The following is a 24,390-nucleotide window of genomic DNA, read 5'->3' as shown; positions in this document are numbered from 1 at the left end:
ATTTTATAGTTATTTACAGGAATTATGTAGAATTTAAACGGGTTTTACTAAGTATATTGCTTTTAGAAATCTGCATACATTGTCTACAATAATGAATTACAACGTTGTGCTTGCAAGTCTCCGGGGTTACACATATCACGTGACGTCACGCTTTCGAGTCACGACGCGCAAAGGTCGCTAGTGCCGGTGAAATGAGTGCACTGCAATCTTGTATCATTTATCATTATGTAGGGAAGACGGTCGACAATCATGCTAGTTAAATTAACACGACTAGGAAGACTTATTGTGATTCAAAAGAATAGTAGAAAAGAATCATACTAATAACTAATCATACATAATATTATAAATGTGAATGTTTAGATGGATTGATGGATGGACGGATGGATGGATGTTTGTTTGAAGGTATCTAAAGAACGGTTCAATGGATCTTGGCGAAATTTGGCACAGATGTAGAACATAGTCTGGAGGAACACATAGGCTAATTATTACGTTTTTCTTAATTCAGCTATGACGGAATCGCGGGCGACAGTAGTATTTTTATGTAATTAATTCTCTCTAAAAAAGAGTTGAATGAATTGTAAAAGACTACATGATTAAGAATAGAGGGATGACTGAATGCCCATGATAGATTTGGAAGATAAAAACCTCTGAAGATGATGGAGTCGGCATCAAGAGTAAGACATCGTTAACTCGTACACATCCTCTTGGGGCTATGTTGAGGGAATGAGGAGTTGGGGTGATGATAAGAACATGGAGATGACATCAATTCAATTTTTAGGTGTTGAAATGGTATACAAGGAAGTGGCAGTAACTTTCAGGCGAGAGATGTCACCTCATCAGCAGTTATTACTGTCTACGTAATCGTTTCCTGTCATTACGTCAACCGTCGGTCTGTTTACCGCACTGTGTCGCCATGCTACACAATTATTGACTAAATCAACCAAAGCAACGAAAAGAGTCACATTTTGAGAGGTTTCTATATAAATGTAACTTTCTTCGTCGGATGTGTCAAAATGAATTTTTAAAGATGAATTTTCTGAAGATTAAGTCGCTTATGTGTCAATAATTTTCTGTTTTTTACCAGCGTCAATTTTTCATTATTTTCTGACTCATTGCGACTTATTTTAACTGTCTAATCTAGGTCTAATTTAGGATTTAGAAGTTAAGACGCATCTGGTGCTATAGCTTTTTGAATTGAAGAACTTTTTGTACCTTTTTGTACGCTGAAAGTCCGGATATAAAACAGACTTTGCGATAGATTTCTGCACTAGTTTGATCTAATCAAATCAGTCCGTTATGACACGCCAGTTAAATCAATTCGCCATACTTCCTGTATTTCGCATTAACGGCTATTAATTGCCGTTCATAAACAGCAATGGCAGTGGTTACCTAATCATTTCCCGCGTTAAATATATCTGTTTTAACGAGCATATTAATACAGTGTCAAATTACACAAAAATACGTACATTTTCGTACAATGTTAACACGAAAGGAATTTGTTAATCAAAATCTCAAGTTATTCAATCGAATAGAGATTATGAGGTGTTTTAATTTGACCTATTTATATTGTACTACGGAATGCCGTTCCATAAATGAGAAGTACGACGATCTTACAGAAGATTAGTTGTTTTAAACATCTGCAATCTCATGGTCACAGATGTCTATTCCTGGGTAATTTAATTTCAAATACCTTTCTCTTTTCACTTGGTTTAATAAATACGTATAATATATTGTAATTATAGTTTCGTATTTTTAGAAGTCATTTTTAATTATCTAGTTTAAATTATATTTAACTAGATTTTACCCGCGACTCCGTCCGCGCGGAATAAAAAAAAACGGAGTAAAAAATTATCCTATGTCCTTTTCCTGGTTCTAAGCTACCTCCCCATCAATTTTCAGCTAAATCAGTTCGACCAATCTTGAGTTATAAATAGTGTAACTAACACGACTTTCTTTTTAGCCGACTTCAAAAAGAAGGAGGTTATCAATTCGACTGAATTTTATATATATAGATTTAATTTTAAGAAATTCCTCCCAAGTAGGGTTGGTCACAGGACAGTCGGTCGTTCGTAAAAACTTAAGCTAAAACTTTAAGGTTTATAGAATCTTGTGTGCCGACCCCACGTGAGTGGGGCCTGGGAAAAGGCCAGAGAGATGATGATTCTGATTACAGTTTCGTCGTACAGTGCCATCCGATTTTTATTGTTCACATTGTTCACTTTTGTACTTAAGAAGGTGCATGGATTATGTTAAAACTTTTTTTTAATAAATAAGGTTACAGTGCGTGGGAGTTGACACAGGTAAGTATTTACTAACAGCGCGTAACTCAAACAAGGTAATTCAGGTATTATATAAAGTGAAACTACAACACAAGCTCGGTTAAATTTAACTAAACTAGTTACGCAGCACAAAACGTGTTCCTAATACAAATGAATCCGTAAGGATTATGTAAAAAAGTTTTTCGCTTTCCGGACTCAAAAGATTCACAAAGGTTAACACAACTGGGTAGGATTTTGATGAATTATAAAGTAAAAGCTGTCTTTGACATTTCTTGCTGTCTTTAATTCCTCTTTCATAATTTTAACTCTTGACAGTTTGTCGTCCCTTTCAACAAAACAGACAAATATGCGTAATTATTTTAACATCACTATAACTTCGACTGTCAACGGGTTACGCGTTGAGTGAAAAGTGAAATCATATAGAAACGCACGGTCCGCGATTTTAACTTGCGAACAATGGTCCGTGTGCACGCTGAATAATATATATATTGTGGATTTTTTTATTTAATCTATATATATAAAAGAAAGTCGTGTTAGTTACACCATTTATAACTCAAGAACGGCTGAATCGATTTGACTGAAAATTGGTGGGCAGGTAGCTTAGAACCAAGAAACGGACATAGGATAATTTTTACCCCGTTTTCTTTTTTTTTTATTCCGCGCGGACGGAGTCGCGGGTAAACGCTAGTATCTAATATATAAAATTCTCGTGTCACAGTTTTCGTCACCGTACTCCTCCGAAACGGCTTGACCGATTCTCATGAAATTTTGTGAGCATATTTAGTAGGTCTGAGAATCGGCCAACATCTATTTTTCATAACCCCCCCCCCATTTTTTAACTGCGCGCGGACGGAGTCGCGGGCGACAGCTAGTATAATGTAAAATAAACACGAATGATAATATTCATACCACCAGTGTTATTAAGAAACATTCATTGTTGTGTTGACAAGAACAATTTTACCCTTGTAAAGGAACACAAACAAGAATAAATTACTAATATTAGTAATCTACAATTTTCGATTATCTTCTATCTATATATATAAAAGAAAATCGTGTTAGTTACACTATTTATAACTCAAGATTGGTCGAACTGATTTAGCTGAAAATTGATGGGGAGGTAGCTTAGAACTAGGAGACGGACATAGGAACTTTTTTATCTTGTGTGCATATTTTTATTCCGCGCGGACAAAGTCGCGGGTAAAAGCTAGTAATATATATATGTTACATACAGGAGTTTTGGTCTCAGAAACTAAATCAAATGAAGTCGCGGGTAACAGCTAGTAAAGTATAAAATTGTCCTGTGATTTTTTATATTTAAGCTACATTTAGCATATTAAATTCAGTATGTATCCATCCTATAACTATTATGTCATCCTCATAACATGTTTTTGTATAAGTTTTTCAGTAATGAAAACGATATCGTGATCAATCTGTCCTTCTCCCACTAACCCGATAACAATTGTAGTTTTACGTTCAGTCGGAATGATCATCAGTATTATTTAAAAGCTAATGAAGTATGCATAATGTGTACTTTGTTGTGCAATTTATATTCTTGTACCTCTGTTTATGATAGGATATTTACGTAAACATTAAACTATTCTCCTTGAGCTCAAAATTTTCATTGTTAAAGCGTCTAAATCTTGCTAATATTATAAATACGAATGTTTAGATGGATGGATGTTTGTTTGAAGGTATCTTCAAAACGGCTGCATGGATCTTAATGAAATTTGGTGTAGACGTAAAGCATAGTGCGGAAGAACACATAGGCTACTTATTAAGTTTTTAATTCCGCGCGGACAGAGTTCGGTCGACAGCTAGTATCTAATAAAAGAAAGTACAATACGGTAGATTGTAATTTAAATCCAATCCCCCGTGAAAGTCAGTTCCCCTTGATCACTTCGCAATGGTGAATTCATGTGGCCGCGTGCTCTTTTGCCACTTTTTGCTTTAAAATGTTAACTGACCTGTATAGCAACACCATCGACTGATATCGTGATTTCGACTTTCTTGCATTTAGCGCCATCTTTCGTCTCTGATTTCTTCAGCTGTTGTGTGAACTGTAACTTCTTGATAGCGTCCTTAACTACTTCTATACCTTTGGGCTGGTCCACTTGAGTGCAGCCTAGGAACTGGAAATGAGAGAAAAAAAATGTTATGTATGTACCATTAAAACAACTTAGTGTCACTCAAAGTGAGCTTCGGAGACTTTCTGGCGGGTCTACGAATATAAACACCGATCATTATTGATAAAATACTAAATATAAGGTTCCAGAGAAAAAATCCATCAACAAAACAAAAAAGTTCAATAATAATTATGTATGTACAAAAATTTAGGACGCTAACGAGCAACGGGAGAAAAGAATTAAAAATACGAGTAAATCGGCGGGCGACAGCTAGTGTAAGATATTTTTGCATTTTTAATAAAGTACAATATTGTTTCTTAGTCCGTCCATTATTCGAAATTTGAACATAATTCGTAATCAAAATTTTTTTTTAAATTAATAATAGCTTTAAGCACGTCTGCATATTAACTGTAATTCTGTAAAAATTTTCATTCGTTCGCGCAATTTCCTTAAAAAAGGGGTACAAAGTTTTCGCTCCACGAATTAATATAATGATAACCTTGAACGGATTTCGTAGACGATTGTAATATCTTGAGATGTAACACAATAGATAATTACTGACATCCACTATGTAATTGTATAACTACATTTAAAGAATGATATTAAGAACATATAAATTAATGTCAAGGGGAGGTCGGTATGCCACGAACATTAAAACATTTTAGCAGTCATGCAAATTTATATCCAACAAAATTTTTAATTCTATTTTTTCTAAAAAAAACTAGCAACTTCCGTTTTGAAAATATTGACAATACACCGCTTGAAAATATTATTAAAGTAATAAAGCTAACATTTTTCCTCCAACCAAACTTTAAGTGTCATTATAAAATATCTTAAAGATGTTCGTAAAAAAACTAAGCTATCAACTATGAAATTTGAAAAAAACATTTGGCGATTAGGATAAATAAAGAGCATTTACGAATAATGGAATTTTTATAATAAGCTTGTCTAACACAACAAAGAGCAATAAAACGTATTATGAAATAATTAAATATAATCATTTATTAATTACATATCTCAATTCCGATAAAGATATTAAAATAAACCCGATGTTATAACGGACGTATGATCGCTGTAATTAACAATTATAATATTTAATAAACAGATGACTAGGCAAGAGGTCAGCTGGAGATATCGCGGACGAGTTTTCCGCAAACAATGCGACCATAACAGTATATGTATAATTCAATTCAAACTTTATGGCGGCTCGTTTTATGCGAGTACGACGTGTTAGAAGACAGCCGTGATGTGGAAGTAATTCCGCGTTAAGTCTGATGAGTGTACGTGCCGGATGCCCAATTTAGTACCATTGTCCTTCCCGCCCTGGATAAGCAAGAGTCCGAGGGACAGCGATATCTTTCTTGCTTATAGTAGTTTCTCTCTAACCCGAATTTCTCACTTATGCAGTTCGCTGGTCGAAAATTGACAATGACTATCGCTTATAGAGGTTTCTTGTTTATCCAGGTTTGACTGTATTGTCACGCAGAAATTTGAAACCGCTTTTTTACACCTATTATAATCGTAATGTCTATAGGTCCTTGTATCTGAAGTAACAAATCAAATTGTTGAAAAAGATAAAAAAAGCACTTTCTACTTTAGTAAGTAAGTAACACTAGAAGACAATCTATTTTTGTAATGTTAGTAATCTAACTTGAACTACGCGCCAAAATTATGTTTTATTCCTAAAGATACTTGTAGAAATAAATCTTTGAGTTTGTCTCCATTCTACTACGAAATACTAAACTCGGCAATATAATCAGCAGTATATGAAGCGTTAATTGAAACAATTACAAGATCCATTCAAAGCTGTTAATACGCCCCCAACATTCGATAGCGTTCGTCAAACATCTGTTTTGTACACGTGTTCTGATAGTGCACGCGTATGTTTTGTTGTCCGCGTCAATTTAGGTTAGTATATTGCCATTCAAACTACATGGCTTGCATCGAAACGTCATGCAGGGGACGAACTCATTCTGCGCACACGTTCCTCTAACCGTAGTGGGCTAACCTCGCACCCTTCTGCACAGACCGAGCAACTAACGTAAAGAGTAACATAAAGACATCTCATCATATATATGCAACTCTTTTCGTCAGGTTGGTCTCTTGCGCTCATCTAACACCGAGCCGGCATAAAGTTTGAATCTTGTAATAATTTAGAATTCACATTGTTATCATTTAAACGCTGTTTAATTGGACGTTTTATTTTAGACACACAGGCAAAATAATATGTATTATCAATCATAACAAAAATGGCATTAGTGACGTACATGTTTACGAATATTGCGTACTATGCATTGATTTATTAATGGTTCTTCTCTAATCACGTGTTGCGTAAATTTCGGTACATATCAGGTATATTATTTATTTGCATGTTATCGGAATAATGAACATACAGTGGGTTCATTCCCTGGAATACCTTATCACAGTTTCATTACTGGATATATTGTTCAGTGATCAAACTGGACTGTGATTTGGGGTGAACGATGGTGTGAAATTAAATTTCGAAGTTTTAGAGATTTAATACAGTTTTGAATGGGGAAAAGTGTTGTGCTCACCTTAACAAGATATGCGACGTGTCCTTTGACTAGGGCGTCAGGTGCGTGTATCCAGTTGCGGCCATTGGGCGCCCCGTTGGCCTTGCCGCGGCCCTGCCAGAACAGCAGGGTGGACATTCTGTAACAAAAACAAATACTTATGAAAGATGTATGCTATATTTAAAATTAATTGTTGTCTCTAAAATCTAATTTATTTAACAGTCTTACTAATATTATAAATGCGAATGTTTAGATGGATGGATGTTTGTTTGAAGATATCTTCAGAACAGCTCAACGGATCTTGATGAAATTTTGCACAGATGTCTGTTACATAGTTACATAGTCTGGAAGAACACATAGGCTACTTATTACGTTTTGTTTTAATTCCGGGCGGACAGAGTCGCGGGCGACAGCTAGCATTTAGATAAAAGTTCCACTTAACAATTAAATACACGTGCGTTTTATATATGCCTTACAAAGATATACCATCTAGGTTTTTCCAAGTCATTTAAATGAAATGCCTTCTTTAATGCATTATTTATTAATTGAATACATATAGGGTTTAATGCGTCTTATATCCAATAAGTTGTCCACAGCAAAGAAGTTTATGTGTGGTGGAATACCAGAAAAAAAAATAAAAACATTGGATGAAACCAAAGTAAGATATAAAAGTAAAAAATAAAAACTTAAAGAAAAAAACGACTTCAATAAAAACATGCTCAAACAAAATGCACTAAAAAGTGACAAAATAATGTCATGACTACACCCGAAAGTAAGAAACAAGTAAGAAAGTTCTATTCTTTAAGCAATATGTCTATATTGTACAATTATTGTTATTTCAGAGTCGGTTTCGGCCTAGGTAGGGACTTAAAAGTAACTATGTCTAACATCTCTATTCATTCTACTATTATAAATTTAAAAATTTAGATATGTGTTACCACAAAACTCTAGAATAGTTGATTCTTGATAAAATTTCATGTAAGTCAGGAACAAAATACGTAGTCGCATTTGACAACAACGATTCAATAAATTCAATTTAATAAATCAATGCGTATTATTACGTCAATTGTTAAAACTAAAGCCTAATCTGGTAACCAGAAATTAAAAACTGCATTAAAAGATCCAAATAAAGCAAAGAGATAATATTGTATTGTTGCAAGATAATGGAAAAACCACTATTTTTTACTTCGCTTTATATCTTGCGGGGATAATAAATCACAATAATTTCTATGAATTCATGACAGCTAGGTTATTACCAATTATGTACTGTTGTAGTTATTTCCTTATAGAAACAGTTAGACATTAGTATTTAAGATTCTTTGATATTATTATATACCATATATGTGTCCTTTGATTATTGTAGGAGTATCGGATTTTTGTCCTGCTGATCTAATCAGTATTTTTTACTAGTGGTCACACATTGTTCGAAATTCGAACATCTATCTATATAAAAGAAAGTCGTTTTAGTTACACTATTTATAACTCAAGAACGGCTGAATCGATTTGACTGAAAATTGGTGGACAGGTAGCTTAGAACCAGGAAATGGACATAGGATAATTTTTACCCCGTTTTCTATTTTTTATTCCGCGCGGACGGAGTCGCGGGTAAAAGCTAGTAATTCATAATAAAAGATAACGATGGGTCCTATGTATAAGGACCAAGGTAACAAATTGATGTTTTTTAATTTTATGTTAAAAGTTACCTCTTAGTTTAGTTAACAAAATGCACTAAACAAAATACACATTGTTTATATGTTATTTTTTTGATGTAGTAAAAGAGCCTATGTTGCCTATTTTTCTATATGATTGAAACTTTGAGAGCCTCTCCTGAAAGTTGTCAATTTGCACATTGACCCTTATTCTTAGGAGTCATCGATATAGATTTATTCGATTAAAATTATGCACTTCTACAAATTAACCGTGTCAAATTTCACGTTCATATGTTCGAGTAATCACCTTAAAAGAAGCAATTTCCTAATAAAAATTAAAACGGAGTCGCCTATAACATTATTGAAACAATTTTTTTTATATAATGCATTGTAAGTGTCTATATTAGAATTACAATATTATATAACTTTGCAACATAAAAGTATAACAATAAGGTCGTGATTATCTCGCATGATTGTTAACAAAGGGATTGAATGGAATTAATTGCTTATGCCAACGATTGATCAAGCACGACTTATCAAGGACGCATAACTTAAATGTAATTTAAGTGTAAGCATCCAACTGTATGACAACAGGTCGGTTAGCGGATTAAATAACTTCAATTATATTTTACATTAGTTGTAGCCCGCGACTCTGTCCGCGTGGCATTAAAAAAACTTTATAAGTAGACTATGTGTTCTTCCAGACTATGTTCTACAACCGTGACAATTTTCATCAAGATCCGTTCAGCCGTTACAGAGATACCACCAAACAAACATCCATCCATCCATACAACTAGCAATACAGACATAACTTTTCTTGTGAAAATAATATCGAATATAATATTTTAATATATAAGCGAAAGGATGAAACTTTGATACAGTTAATGTGAATAAGTGCTTAAATTTGAATAATAAAAAAAATGGTCGAATTTAGATCAACTGACGACCACTAGTACAAAGAGATATTCAAGATGGTTTAAGTTATGTGGATCAGTAGTAATGTAGTAGTATTCACCTCCTTTTATAAAGTTGTGACACTATCTTACATTTAAGACTTAAAGATTAAGGTTATAATTGCGAAAATATTATGGACTAAATAAAAAACACGCAAATTTCAAATCTAAATGAGAATATTAAGTATATTTATCGAATAAAATAAATATCGTAGGCAATCAGATTGCATTTGACCAAGGTTATTCGATTTTCAACCTTATTATATTCGTTAAAATATTTTTTTAACGTCAATTTGCACTGTAGATATAAAAATTGGCGAGTTCGTCGCTCGTCAAAGGTCAACAGCGAGCAAAGTCCTTGGCAGATTCCAATTGCAAATATAAAATGCTTTTGAATTTACAATACAGATGGCCATAGACTTGTTTGTAAACAAAAATCGTCTTCTTTGTATTTATTACCTTTTGGTATTTTTCTGCAGAATCTCAAGCAAAGGTAATTTTTATGTTTTGACATACATACGGGAACATAGGAACTGGAATGGGAAATTTAAAACAGATTTTTTTTCGCAAAACAATCCTAATTGTAGGCAACCATTTTTTAAATTAACTTCAATTGTAATGACAATAATCTGTGAAATTATCTCTATGTAGGCTTTTATTGTTAATTTTTATAATATTTAGAAGCTGTTTCACAATGTCTTAGTAAGTCCTGAATAGTCTACTTGGAACTTATTTAACAAATAAAGTCCTCGTTGGCGTTTAACAATCTCCAAATAAGCTGTGAAAGGCGAACTATTTTGACAGGAATTATGTGTCAGGTACTTTATTTGTTAGTTATCCAACTTGCTTAGACTATGGTATTGCAGAATATGGTAATATACCAATGCTAGGATAGTCAAGTTTCTATTAATGTTTTAGGCAATTTACGTTCTAAGTGCATGTAATTTTCTATGCAAGATATTTTAAATATGTTAAGTTATTAAGTTACGTATGTCCCATTGTTGCGATTGTTAAGATAAAAAGATACATCTTAATTATCTTTCAGTAATATTCCATTACAAAAGGAAGACGTTGCAATTAGGGTTGCCACTGGTTATATTGAGCTGAATAATTCCAGTTTTACATATATTATTTGAAGTTTTTACGGTGTAGGAAAACATCGAGATTTAACCTTCACGAATCCGCGAAGACATTCAAAGCTGTCCGCACTGAACCAGCGTGGTTGATTAAGACCCTCTCACCCCTTACTTAGGGTAGCTCCTCGGCGGAAACGTATCTGAGCTGACGTCGTTTTGGGTTCGCATGCATATTCTTACTACGGGTTCTTCATCTGTCTTCTTTTCAGAGAACGAATGTAAGGAAATAAGTCGCTACATGTCTCTATTCCTAGCCAAAGAATCAGAAGTTGTTAATGGTCGTTGTTTTTTAAAAGTTGCTAGCCCTCGTTGCAATTCGCTTTTTTAATAACATGGTTTTTCCTAACACGATGTTTGGTGTTTTGCTGTAATTTTTGGTACTCCGTTTTTGTTGTAATAATAGATTAATGTGTGTATTTTATAGAACTTTTTCATTACTAATTGACGTCCATATTTATAATTACTTAGTGTTAGTTAAAATTATTTGTTACTCTGACGTTATGTGCCTTATTCTAATATTTCAAGATTATGTGAAGTCATTATTTTATTGACTTTGGTAACAATAAAGACTGTTTTTACTTAAGCGATTGCATTGTGGATGTTAAAGGTTCAAAATTATGTACTGTTTTTACAGATTCAGTAGACGTGTTTGGATAATAACTTGATCTTTAAGTCGTGATACTTAACATCGGAAAAAAATTATAAAGGTACATCTAATTAGGTAAACCTTCAGAAAACGATATAAAATTAAACGCGACCTTTAAATCAATTGTTGATTATTTTAATAATTTTAAAGGTATCTTTTTAAAGTATTAAGAAATTAATGCTTTGTCACTATTGAATTATGGAGGAGATTTCTTTGGAGACAAAATTCGTAGTACAATCTGCGTTGTATACTAGTTTGAAACTGGTCAATAAATATACAAGCAAATTAAGACTTTAGCTTGTTAGGAATATGGTTGTAAATAATGTGAGGTTTATAATAAACATAGGACGTTATTGAACAGAGCACACGGTGAGTTCCGTACTTAGCACGGGCTGACACGGGCCGCGGCACACTGATGCAATACTCGTTCATTCACACTTATACGTTTTAGTGATGTACCCCGAGTCGATTGTATCGATACCGCATGTTACGAAATTTTCTATTTACATGACAAATGTGAACTTTGTTTAATTGATTAGATGTAGCTATAATTTTTTTCAATTTAAATATTGTTTTTCAGTATTTGTTTTGAAATAAATGTTTCCGACTAATTATATATGTTAAATTTAACTATCAATTTGTTGATTTAATTTACTGTATGTACAGGTACATCACTAAAATTGTGTTTATATCTTGAATATAGGTATTTAATTTTATTATTAGTTTAAGTTGGCTGTTTACAGTTTATTTAACTATATAATTATAAGTTATTAAAACTTTTTTCTCACAAAAGCTGTCAATATGGAAAAGTATATTGAATAACGTAGTTAATTATGTTTGTGTCACTCTAGATTTGTTTGTGTGCATGTTACATTATAAAACAATAAAATGTAAAAATTCACGACCTTATTACTAACTTTCACTTATAGAAAGTTTTGATTTAAAAAAACATAAGCTTTAATTTGAACAAGATAAAATCAAATTTTAAATTCTTAACCTTAACCGTCAACGATTAATATAATATCAGCTATTTTTTTTCGTTTGTAAGGCTCATCGAAGAATAAAACATCGATAATCGATAAAAAAAAACAAACCACACTTGCATAACAACACATAGAAAAACGACGGATGTCAGACGGTCCGCATTATTTACTGAGGGCTATCCTTTGCCTCGTGCAGGAAAAACTGGTGATAAGCAGAATTATATTTATAGACAGTCTCAGCGCAGTGGGACTAGATTTCTCTCAGAGTTAAATTGCTGATAATTAAGTCTTTATACCTTGATAACATACTACCTGACGTATTATATATCAATGCCATTTTATTAATCGTATAAACATAGATATATCATTAAGCTTTCTACGTTATTCCTGGAATATATAACCTGTGCAAGATGCCTAGTACATTTAATAAATATTCCTGAAGTTTACGCTTCCTCTACAAATGTAGACTGTAGAAGCGTAATTAATTCTGCATTTAATTATTAGTAAAAATAATTATAAAGTAGCGAAATCTATAATGTGGTTTACCCAGAGAACAAGTTTATTTTATGATCTCATGATATAAGTATATACATGAATTCTGACGATATCTTGCTTGTTTTTGTGTTTTGAACACGCATAGTTCTAGAAGAAAAACTTTAACCGAAATAACAAGTATTATGGGAATGGATTAAAAAGTTAGAGATTGGAATGTTACCTCAGATATATGTTTTGGTCAGTTAAACGTTGAGTGTTAGATAAAAAAAAAATAGTAAAATAAGACAACCTATCCACTTTCCTAGACATCGATTGTCTGACAAGTTTATGAAACCAAATTAAAAATTCGTGATCCTTTTATGAGTCAACGGTGAAATCGTGACTAAAAGGCTAACAACATTCACATTTAAGTACCTTATATTCAAACAAATCGTATCCTATAATATGCATTGCTATTTTTAACAGCATCTTATCTAAAACTGTTGCATATATGCAGCAATGTACAACGTGCGAGTTTTTTGACCTGACGCTGATGACTCACTAGTAAATCATGCATGGAATTTGTAAATTTGTATAATTATGAAGATAACCTATGTTAAAGGATTCTTTGTTTAGGATTGCACAAGCTTATCTAGGCTGCAGTCAGTGGTAAATATTGGAGCAGTGATATTTCATAACTCTCACAATGGTTACCTACAAAATGCCTACCAACATGGTGGTACAATGGCGGAAATTCCCGGTGTTCCACTTAACGAAAATATGCCTTGCACCGTGCAACGAAACAAACTCCGCCCCCTTTTTACGGATAGCCAATGAGTTAGCAATGAGTTGCGCAAGCGACTGGATAATAGTAAAAACAATCAGTTGCGTACTGCTCTGCATCCCTGCGTGTTGTTACTGCCGCTGTCTTTGTTATGCGTTTTAAGTTTTACGACCTCTGCTTGTTTTTTGGACTTTTGTGATTTGTGCCTATTAGTGACCTCTGCTTGTTTTCCGGACTGATAGATCGCCTTACGTTTACCTGTGCTAGAACCCTGGACTTAATTTGTAATCATTTAACATAATGCCGCGTAATCTTCTTGCTGAAGAAAGAGAACAAATCATCGTTTTGCATCGGGAAGGTTTCAACATCTCTCAAATAGCGGATGAACTTAATGTTGCAGTAAGTAATATGTTTTTATAGACAATGAAACGTAATTGATTAGTTATAAATATGTAACTCAAAACTTTTGAATAAATAAGAACTGTATTTATTACTTTGATTCATTGTAGGTTTTTTTTTTGATTAGCGTTATTACTTTGAACGCGTTTATATCTGCTTGCCACTTAGTGTTCTCTGATTGTTACAAGTTATCGTTCAAAAACTAAAAACTACATGTTTTTGAATATGCCATATTAGACTATATACTATATGTTTTTGGAAATAATGTAATAATAGATTGATAATATCGATTTTTAATTAAAAGCCATAATATCAGCAATTCCGTAAGTTCGTAATGTAAAGATTACACAGCGTAAATATTTCAAATTTATATGTGTATACAAATATATTTATAACCTTAGGTTTAGCTTAACCCAATGTAAATTATAACCGGCAACGCAAGGTAAATTAAAAAATCTTAAAAGAAAAAAATATCACAAACCACATTGACTTTTTTATATACTTAAACACTTCTTATCTAAAACTATTTTTTAGCCTAGACTTAATAACAAGACCTTTCTCTATTGTCTTATAATGGTTAAATATACAAATATCTGTTTATTTAGTTAACTTATTAAATCAATTTATAAACATATTATCTAAAATAAAAATCAGATGCAACAGTTGGAATTACAGATATATTACGTTATATATGTTTTAATTTTAATTTTTCTGTCTTTCGTTTAATATAAAAGTTATTTTACAGAGAGCTACAGTACGCCGGTGGGTGGAGCGCTACGAGAACGAAGGCTCGCTGTTAGATCGAGTACGAATCATGCCGTTGCGTGTTGCGCAGCAGCCCCAAAATAAATCAGATACTAACTTCATACAAGATAATTGTCCGATACACCGTGCGCGCGTGGTCAGGGACTGGTTTGAGTCTCATAGCGAAGTTCAAACGATTTCGTGGCCATCAAAGTCGCCGGATCTCAACCCGATTGAAAATTTGTGGGCGCTCATGGTCCAAAAGTGGGACAGTAGAAATGAGCGCTGCAAAGAAGAGCTAGTAGCCCACTGTGAAAAAATTTGGGAATCATTTAGAGGATCAGACTTATGTCAAAACATAGTCCTCTCTATGCGAGATAGGTGCGATGCCGTCATAGCTGCGAATGGTGGACCGACAAAATACTAGAAACATACGTATAACATAGGAATCGTATGTTTCTAATATTTATATAAAAAGTACTCGTATATTAGTATAAAATATATTTATTTCAATTTTATTTATATAGATTCATGGTATAATTTATTTAAATGTTAATGTTAAGAACCTAAACATTTTGTAAAAACGATGTCAACCCAATAATACACTTTATAATTATTAACCATATTTATTATATAATAAAATGAATGAAATACGAATAAGCTTTTTATTTAAATCTAAATAAAGAAAACCTTAAAGGCCTTACCATTACCATTACTAACAAACTTAGTATGTAGTAACAGTTAAGCTTAATCATATGTCAACCTTTTATACTTTGACTCTTTGCTCGATCTTTAGCTTAAGTTCATCTTTAACTTTGGTCCGAAATTTTGTCCGCAGGGAATTGAGAAAAAAAGCTTGTTATTAAATTCTACATCTAGGCGGAATTTAATCGAGTTTCTTTAAGATATCTTTTGTAAATATCCATCCATCCATCCCAAAACTTTTTTAATTGAATGAATGAATTAGTGAGATTAAAGAATTAATTATTTTTGTTTTATTTTTATACTTAAAAATATGTATTTAATAAATTAAAGTATAAACGCGATGATGCGAATCACAGGATATTAATATTGTAATTTGCGCGCACATCTCTTAGCGTAAGTGTTCATTTTTTACAACTAAACTAGTTGGAACATTTTTTGTGAATTCTAAAATCCCCCGGACAGATGGTAATTACAATTATTATTCTTATTGTTTAGGCTTAGCGCACCTGAGCGGCATTACGGGTGCTTCATTTTAAAATTGTTTATTGTTTTACGATAGCAGTTAGGACAAAACAACCGCACAAAAAATAAAAATCTCTTACAACTTCTTGTATACTTTTAATTTTATTCAGAATCATAACAAGTTGACAAACAACTACAGTTTATACTTTTTACAGATATTGACATGTTCTTAAATATTGTTTATCTTTTTTATATTTCCAGTTTTCGCAGCACATGTATGAAACACCTATTATGGCTATAGTTTGCACATTATCAAAGATTTTGATAATGTGCTGAAGACGCTGAATCTATGTTACTCACATTTTATGTATCATTCTTCAAAAACAACCTTTCTTTCCTCTTTAAAATGATTTGAAAAATAATTATATTTTTTACTTAACCAGGAGTCAATACCATAGTTTACTCACTGAAAATTTATAAACGCTTGCATTTATAGTTACAGTAAAATCTCACTATAATGATTTTTTTAATACTGAAATATATTTATATTAACTATTCAATGTTTACTTGGCATGCAATATTCATACATTGGCAACCCGGCACGTCTATTTTATTTTATTCCTTGAATCAGTTGCACTTGGTAAAAAGCCGCCTCAACAGGTGCAAGTAGTAAATGCTTCTACAGTAAACAATGATACAAGCATGCCGCAGCAATAACAAGATAGTAATCTTTTGTTATTGCTGCGGCATTCTTCGAAAATTTTGCAAATATTTTTCTAAATAGTAATTTAGACTGTCATAAACTGCAAATAGCAAAATATTTTTCTTCGAACACCTATAATATTTTTTGTAGTCTATCCCGTAACAAAAACATCATAATCCGATCCGTATTCTAATGATCACACAGCCGTATAAAACATAATTTGTTGCATCTGATACCAAGGAGAAATGTTTCTTTGTAAAAGATTTTATTATCATTCAGCGGATTCGGCTGATCAGACACAATAGGCGGGTTTTAAGATAAAGGGTAACTGTCGTGATATCTAAATTGCAACATAACTGCAATGTTAGAACAAAGTAAATGGGACTTTCTACGCGGAACGGAGAATCAAAAAAGATTCTCTTATATCATATCATATATTTTTCAATGTTATAGTATGGTCTACATATCTTGGTTAAAGTAATCATTAAACATATTTTATTAATGACTTAAGACATTTTGAAAATATGTATCACCTTTTGATAGGCATGCGCTAATCATGGGCGATTATCAAGTCGTGAAATTATAAATTTAAATTATAAAGCTGCTGCGAGAGCGCTTATTATGATTTTGGTATTAATTGTTAGCGTGACAACATCAACAAGTGAGACGGCTCGATCAGTGAAATACCACAACCACACAGAAAAGAGTCTCTAAGTATGATTTTTTATTATATACTCGAATACTATCATTCCTTAACAAAATCAAACATATTCAAGTTTATTTTATAGCGTCTATTTAATGTTTTAAGCTCGTCGTTTCATTCGACATGACACATGTTATGTCACTAAAAATAATATAATTTAATTGAACTCAAATAAATTTATTAAATCAGGTTAAATTTTAAATCATAATTATGTTTCCAAGAAAGATTACACAAGGTAAATTATACAATATTATGTTGCTAAAATGATAAATATTTATTGTTATTTATAATTCTAAAACATACTTTAATTTTTTTAATTTATAATTATCATATGACTAAGTAAATATTGGTAGAAAAAAATTAAAACTTCCGATGATTTACGTTGTTTATTTTAAAACAGAATAATTTTAAAATGAATTAATGGAGTCCGAAGTAACGCTGCTTTCGTTTCGAACGACAACAAAGAAAATAATATTTTTATTGAGTCTATTGTTACAACGCTGACCATTCACAGACCGTGTTCGAACATTAGAGTTAAAGGCTGCACCCTATTGGTTATTGTTTCCGCGTCGTAGTCTCAATGCGTACGAAACGTTTAAACGACTATAGCCCTAGAGGTGGAACACCGGGAAGGTTCGCGATTGTACCTGCTTATATTATCTATTTGAATAAACATAATTATTTTAAGAATTTGTAGTAAATACTTATTATTTTTTCTAATTTCGTTTAATACTAAATCTTACTAATATTATAAACTAGCTTTTATCCGCGACTCCATCCGCGCGGAATAAAAAAAAATGCACACAAGATAAAAAAGTTCCTATGTCCGTCTCCTAGTTCTAAGCTACCTCCCCATTAATTTTCAGCTAAATCAGTTCGACTGATTTTGAGTTATAAATAGTGTAACTAATACAACTTTCTTTTATATATATAGAAGATGCGAATGTTTAGATGGATGGATGGATGTTTTTATGAAGGTTTATTCGGAACTCATCGGATCTTGATGAAATTTGACACAGATGTAGAACATAGTCTGGAAAAACACATAAGCTACTTATTACGTTCTGGGCGGACGGAGTCGCGTTCGACAGTTAGTATATAAATAAAAATAAAACATTCTATCTATATGTAATTTGTAAAAACAAATTCATATACAATTTATCATAGCCAACAGTTGTCTATTATAACATTGACCCAAACGTGTGAAGGTTTTACAACATAACTGTGATCGTTTATTTACTGGTTACTTTGAAACACAATGGCTGTGACAGAGTTTAACTTCAGTTAACACAAAATTTAATCACACTTTGTACACATTTCTATAAATATATTTAAAAAATACTAAGCTATGAATATTTTTCAGTTGAATGAAGTATATATCAGCATTAGAGTTTCCGAAATCGATTTAATATAACAAAATATCAATAAACTTTCGCTTGTTAAAATGTGGTTCACTTTATTCGCTAGATCACTGATATATATGTATGGATATAAAATCTCGAGTAGTGCATGCAGCCATTATTCGAACCGGTTTATAATTCACATTTATGTATGTACATCTTTGTGGACTATAAAGGTTTAAGTGACTAGTCGTTTTGGCAACATTTAATACTGGTTGATTTTATACAAGTATAGAGTTGGTACAGGAATTATCGATATAAAGTATCCTTATGTATAGTAGTGACATCTAGCTTTAGTTATTAATAATATTTAATTATTAACTAAAGCTAGAAGTCAGTTAAAGGTATTACACTTTAAGTTCTATTATAGATGAACAGTAACTTCAAAGGGTACATGAAACAGTGAATCAAAATGAATATGTACAAGTTGTTTGTTGACTTATTCTAGAATCAGGAATGTGGAATATTCCGGGGACTCAAGTGCAACGGTATGCAGTGACTCAGTCATCGTGAAGTCGAATGGCTTTAATTCCATGTAAAATTCCGCCGCTATACGTAATGAAAGATTTCTTTATTTTTAGTAAAGAAAAGAATTAAGAGGTTCTTTGATAAAAATAAATTCTATCATTCACTCAATATTAGAAATTTACTTATATCTACGGTAATTTTATATCATTGAGTGAATGGAATTTATTAGAATAGACAATAGTATTACCCGTGTAAAATAATATACGTGAGTGAGAGAATTAAGCGTAACTTTAGAGAGGTCTGAAATAAATGAAGGTCAAAATAATGCAAGGTCAGTGAAAATGTGTCAGCGGACGAATTCACTATGGTTGGTGCAATTTTTTTTTCAGCAGTTTACTGCAAATTAGCAAACCGAACTGCAATCTATGAGCTGTTAACTGTTATAAAAAGTTTAAATTTTCCAACAATTTGACAATATTATACTATGTTTTCACCGTCGAAACAATTGTATAAAAACATATTAGCATTCCCCTCACTATCCTTGAAAAGTAATCTAAGACCATGTTTTCATACGTAAGTCACGGCTGTCGAAATTAGTAGTGAATAAAGCTTTTTAAATGGGGAGTACATAATTATTATTTGTATATAAATAGTAATTTATATATGTTACGACAAACGAGCATTTCCAAACATTTAACCTAAATAAAACGATAACCTCTGTGAATGTATTAAGAATTAGGTCAGTTGATTGCAACCATCCGACCCGTTGTGCCGGAGATAAAGTCTGTGTGTACTTTATAGATAATAGAATATTATTATACGCAACTATTCCTGTTTAAGTTATTTACTAGTGGAAAATTAAATACAGTAGAAACAGCTTAACACATCAGTTTAAAATATATACCGGTTATAGCAACGAAAATAATAGCATATCCCTTAATCTTATTACTAAGTAAAATCAATAAAAGCAACATATAAAAGTTGCACATAAATCTATTGCGTATTGTACTGTAAAGACACGTGTATCAATTTCCTGTTGAAGCAAAAATATCGATAAACATTAACACATCACTATTGCGCAGCTGGAGTATTTATTTTTATAAGTACGTAGATTAAACTCCTGTTAATAAAAGATATTTTGCTCTTCACCTGTTTTACCTACACTTTTAAATTAAACACTATTCCAGTTGTGACACTCGAAGAGCAATGACTGCCCTTTTTCCTTAATAGCGTTGTTTATGATCCTTATTTATTTGTAAGACTTAATTTTGTAATTAAATAAATTGTACTCTTCTTTATTATAGTCCTAAAAGGATTCTGTCCTTAATGATCTAGATGAATATATCGAGAGTTTTCTGCTTTATATATTTATGTGAAAATAGTCAATTGTTTGTTAATATTCCTTTTTCATGATGTTTAAAACCATTAATTAATTAAAGAAAGATATTAATACAAGCATTAATTTTTACTTAATCTATTAAAAATTAATTAATTAACATTTTTATATAGCAGTTAAAAATTAAAAATTTTTGTAATTTCAATTAAAGAAGTAGTAACACATGACGTTCTCTTTTATTTATCTAAATTAGAATAAAGCTTATGACATAAAAAATAGAGAATTTAACTGTTTAATTTTTATTAAAATTGTATTTTGTCAATATTTTTAAAATCATTGTTATTTTAATGATATATAAAATCAAGTAAAGATTTTATGTTGAAACAATATCATGCCAATCGTGAGGAATCTTCGTGTTATCGTGTTCATCATTATGTGACAAATATAAATATCATAATAATACTGTATATTAACTATTAATTTACGTGTTATCTTAGTTTAATATCTAATACCTACTCAACTCAGTCGACCAATAATAAAATCTTAAAGAAAAAAATAAATACTCGGATAAACATTTAATCACGTACTGCAGGATTTCTCGTGACATGTCCCAGCATTGCTGAAGTGTCGTAAGTCTTCTTACCACGGGATCTCGACCTAAATTTAATCTCGTATAGTGCCGAGCATTCGGTTTCGGTTTAAGCATCATACTGTAGCCGAAAATAGAGCTTTCAATTTGTACAATAAAATGACCTTATATTACTATCAAACGATGAATCAAATTCGTCTTACGGAGATCACCGTGCCAGGCTGAACCACTACCGGCTTGAATTTGATCAAATAATTGGCCAAATTGTTGTCAAGATGTTGGGACAACAATTGGGGACGCAAGGGAGCTGATCTCGATGGGTCACGCGTGTATGTAGGTACAGGAATGTAGAACGGTAAAGTCAAATGACCCTGTACCTTTTATCTCTTCCTTCTTTTTTCCCATCCTTTGTCCTAAAATAAGTTAAAGCAACGGCAATTAAAAATTGTGTTTTTTTAATCCGTTCTGGTATAGACAATAGTCACATGAAGTGTGCTTTGTAAAAGATAATTTAAAAATACTTTAAATGTTCTTCTAAGCATAGACAAGATATAAACAACGATTTTGCTTTCATAAACATTTGCATCACAACAGCATTGCTATTTGTTGCGTGTGTTCCCATGTACTAGACAATGTTTTTGTGTTAAATTACAAACGTGAGGTTCACACTGCGCCGTGTGCAAAAAACATTTTATGCGTAATTGACTGTCAATGAGGTAATTTATAACTGTTCGATGTCCGGGTTCACTTTTTAGTATCTAGCTTTTCTACGACTTTATTTGTCTAATAATTGAGGTTAAGTTACTTGCGGCTTAACACTTATGATGCAGTTGTTTATTGAATTGCTAAAAGTTTAGTTTATTTGATAATAAAATACTGCACATTTATATACGAGTATATTTACTATTTGTTCCGGCGGACAGTCATAGTCGATTTACATCATCGCAAAGCATGTCTAGGTCACAGGCGTTATTCTCTAACATGAGCACGACAACTCGATAAACAGAAAAATAAACACCAATTTAATAACACTGGCATAATGACGTTAAAATGTTACATAAAACATTTATACCAGTTTACGCTGGTAACCTTAATCTAAGGTTACCAGCTAATGTTAGTTAGGGTTAGTTGGATACGAAAAGTTCTCCGTCATTAGAAGCTTTTTTTTTAAACTCATTAATCCGTGCTCCTATGGTCATCTACACGGAAAATCTAATGAAATCTCTTTTGAAAATCAAGGTCATCCATAATATGCAAAAATTATTACCATCCTAATCTGGGTAAAATATAAGTCCAAAAAGTTACACCATTCCTTTTTGGCTTGTATGGCCAAAATTATGTTTGGCATCGACTTATAATTACAAATAGATAAAAATTTTGTTTACACGGAATTAGTGTTAAAGATGTAGGTATTGACAAAAGATTTTCCAGTGAATGAGATTTTTTTTATTTTATTAACTGCTGTTTTGTCTGTGTTACAGTCACCTTGACGACTGATGATTCGTTATTTACCGAGTTATGTAAAACGTAAATACATGACGTGATAAAGTATTATGAAACTGTATATAATTGACAATATACACTATAACTGTATTAGAATTTTTGCTTTATAAAGTTCGTATGTGATAAAATTTATCTAGAAACTTCAAACGAATCTAGGTACTTAAATAATTTTGGATACTGTCTTAGTTTCGTTATATTTCAATGGAAATTTCAACTTTTTATAAAAATTATAAGAATATCTTCTGCGACAATTCCCAGGATCGTCAACTTTAACAATGGGAGGCGTTATATCTTTCACTTTTAACCTCAAAACGGCTGCCATTTTCGCAAAAGCAGTTAGACGTTGTCAGTTTGAAACTGTATAGCGTTCGACCTTTTCGCTTCGTTAAGGATTATTTTTAGCGGCTTGGTGCCTTTCTATTTAATATCAATGTAAAGGCACACATAGTTAATGTAAATTTAAGTTAAAAAAATAAATTATAGAACAATTAACATCAACAAAATATTTCACAATATAATCTAACTACCATTGCAAATGCGAAAGTATACATTGATGGTTGTCAGTTAGAAGATATGTTCAGAACTACTCAACGGACCTCGCTGAAATTTGGCATATATGTAGAACATAGCCTTGAAGAACTCATAGGATACGAACTAAGTTTTCCTCCGACGGAGTCGCGAGCGACAGGTATGAATATAGCCCCGAGTTACGGCTTTTTTTTTAAGATAATGCACTAGATAGAAAACCAGTATGCAATATTAGAAAACTTCGTTGTCTTTCATAAGGTTTATATTAATTCGCTCATTCGTAACCGCCTAGCAAAGTAAACCTAGCTTATATAGCTTAAAAGGTTTGTTTTTTGTTAAATACATTTGTAAATAAGGAAAAAAGATAGCTTCTTAGAATGATCGTATGGGAAATACTGCATGCGATATTTATTTTTATTATCCTTTTACTATACAGCATGTTTAAAGAAAGTTATAATTATTTTAGTTAGCATTGTAATCTAAATTAGTAAATGCTAATTGCAGAAGTGGATTCAATTCAAGGGAGAATTAAGAAAATGTGTAGTGGAAGGAAAAATCCTTTTAAGATATTTTCCCCTTCAAATATTGATAATTGTGTTTCTTCTTTGAGTTACAATTCCGTAGCTTTAATGCTTTTGTTTATAAAGTGTTGTACGAATAGATAATGACAGACATTGCGACATTAATGTATGTACTATTTTCAATTGTACGGATGCATGAAAAGACTCGTGTTCCAGAAACACTTCAAAGTTTACACGAAGTGTGTCATGTATTATGTTAGTCTAATTATAACCATTAATCTTTTTGATAATAACAGTGATCTACATTTAGCCCTACCATGTCCATGTTAAGCCGTTTGTTCCGGCCACACTTTATTACCCAAGCGTTCAATTACGGTTAAACTCGGATGAAGGACTCGTGGATTATTTTTGAAATAATCATGTTGACAGTATAAAATAGGTGTCGCCCGAGACTCCGTTTGCGCGGAATTAAAAAAAATAATAATTAGTAGACTATGCGTTATTCCAGAATATTTTTTCAACAAGACAAATTTCGATGAGATCTGTTTAGCAATTCTGGAGATATCTTCTATCCATCCATCTTAACATTATCATTTACAATATTAGTAAGAATTAAGATAACACAGTATTTTAATAAATAGAGGTGTAAAGACAGTTTTCTGCTACTTTTGTTTCGTACGTCTTTCCAGTAATCGTGTATACAGTGATACATACAGTTTACATATTTTTATATTTAAAGGAATATCACCCGTAACAACATAAAAAGAT

The 24,390-nt window shown here is 32.0% G+C and overlaps 1 protein-coding gene across 2 annotated transcripts in view; it reads right to left on the bottom strand.

The window, feature by feature from the left end:
- The window catches only part of LOC106715206 (PTB domain-containing adapter protein ced-6), a 48,872-nt gene that overhangs the window by 5,103 nt on the left and 19,379 nt on the right, over positions 1–24,390 (bottom strand). For both annotated transcript variants that reach the window (XM_045682446.1, XM_045682445.1), the window contains 2 exons: positions 6,958–7,075; positions 4,244–4,408 (listed from right to left, as the gene is read on the bottom strand). In XM_045682446.1, the coding sequence (XP_045538402.1) occupies positions 4,244–4,408; positions 6,958–7,074 (282 nt within the window). In that variant the 5' untranslated portion in view covers position 7,075. The remainder of the gene's footprint in view (positions 1–4,243; positions 4,409–6,957; positions 7,076–24,390) is intronic.

This window comes from Papilio machaon, chromosome 19 (assembly GCF_912999745.1).
Source record: "Papilio machaon chromosome 19, ilPapMach1.1, whole genome shotgun sequence".
NCBI classification, from domain to species: domain Eukaryota; kingdom Metazoa; phylum Arthropoda; class Insecta; order Lepidoptera; family Papilionidae; genus Papilio; species Papilio machaon.
The sequence above is the reverse complement of the archived record's forward strand: the minus strand, read 5'-3'. Positions and strand labels throughout refer to the sequence as shown.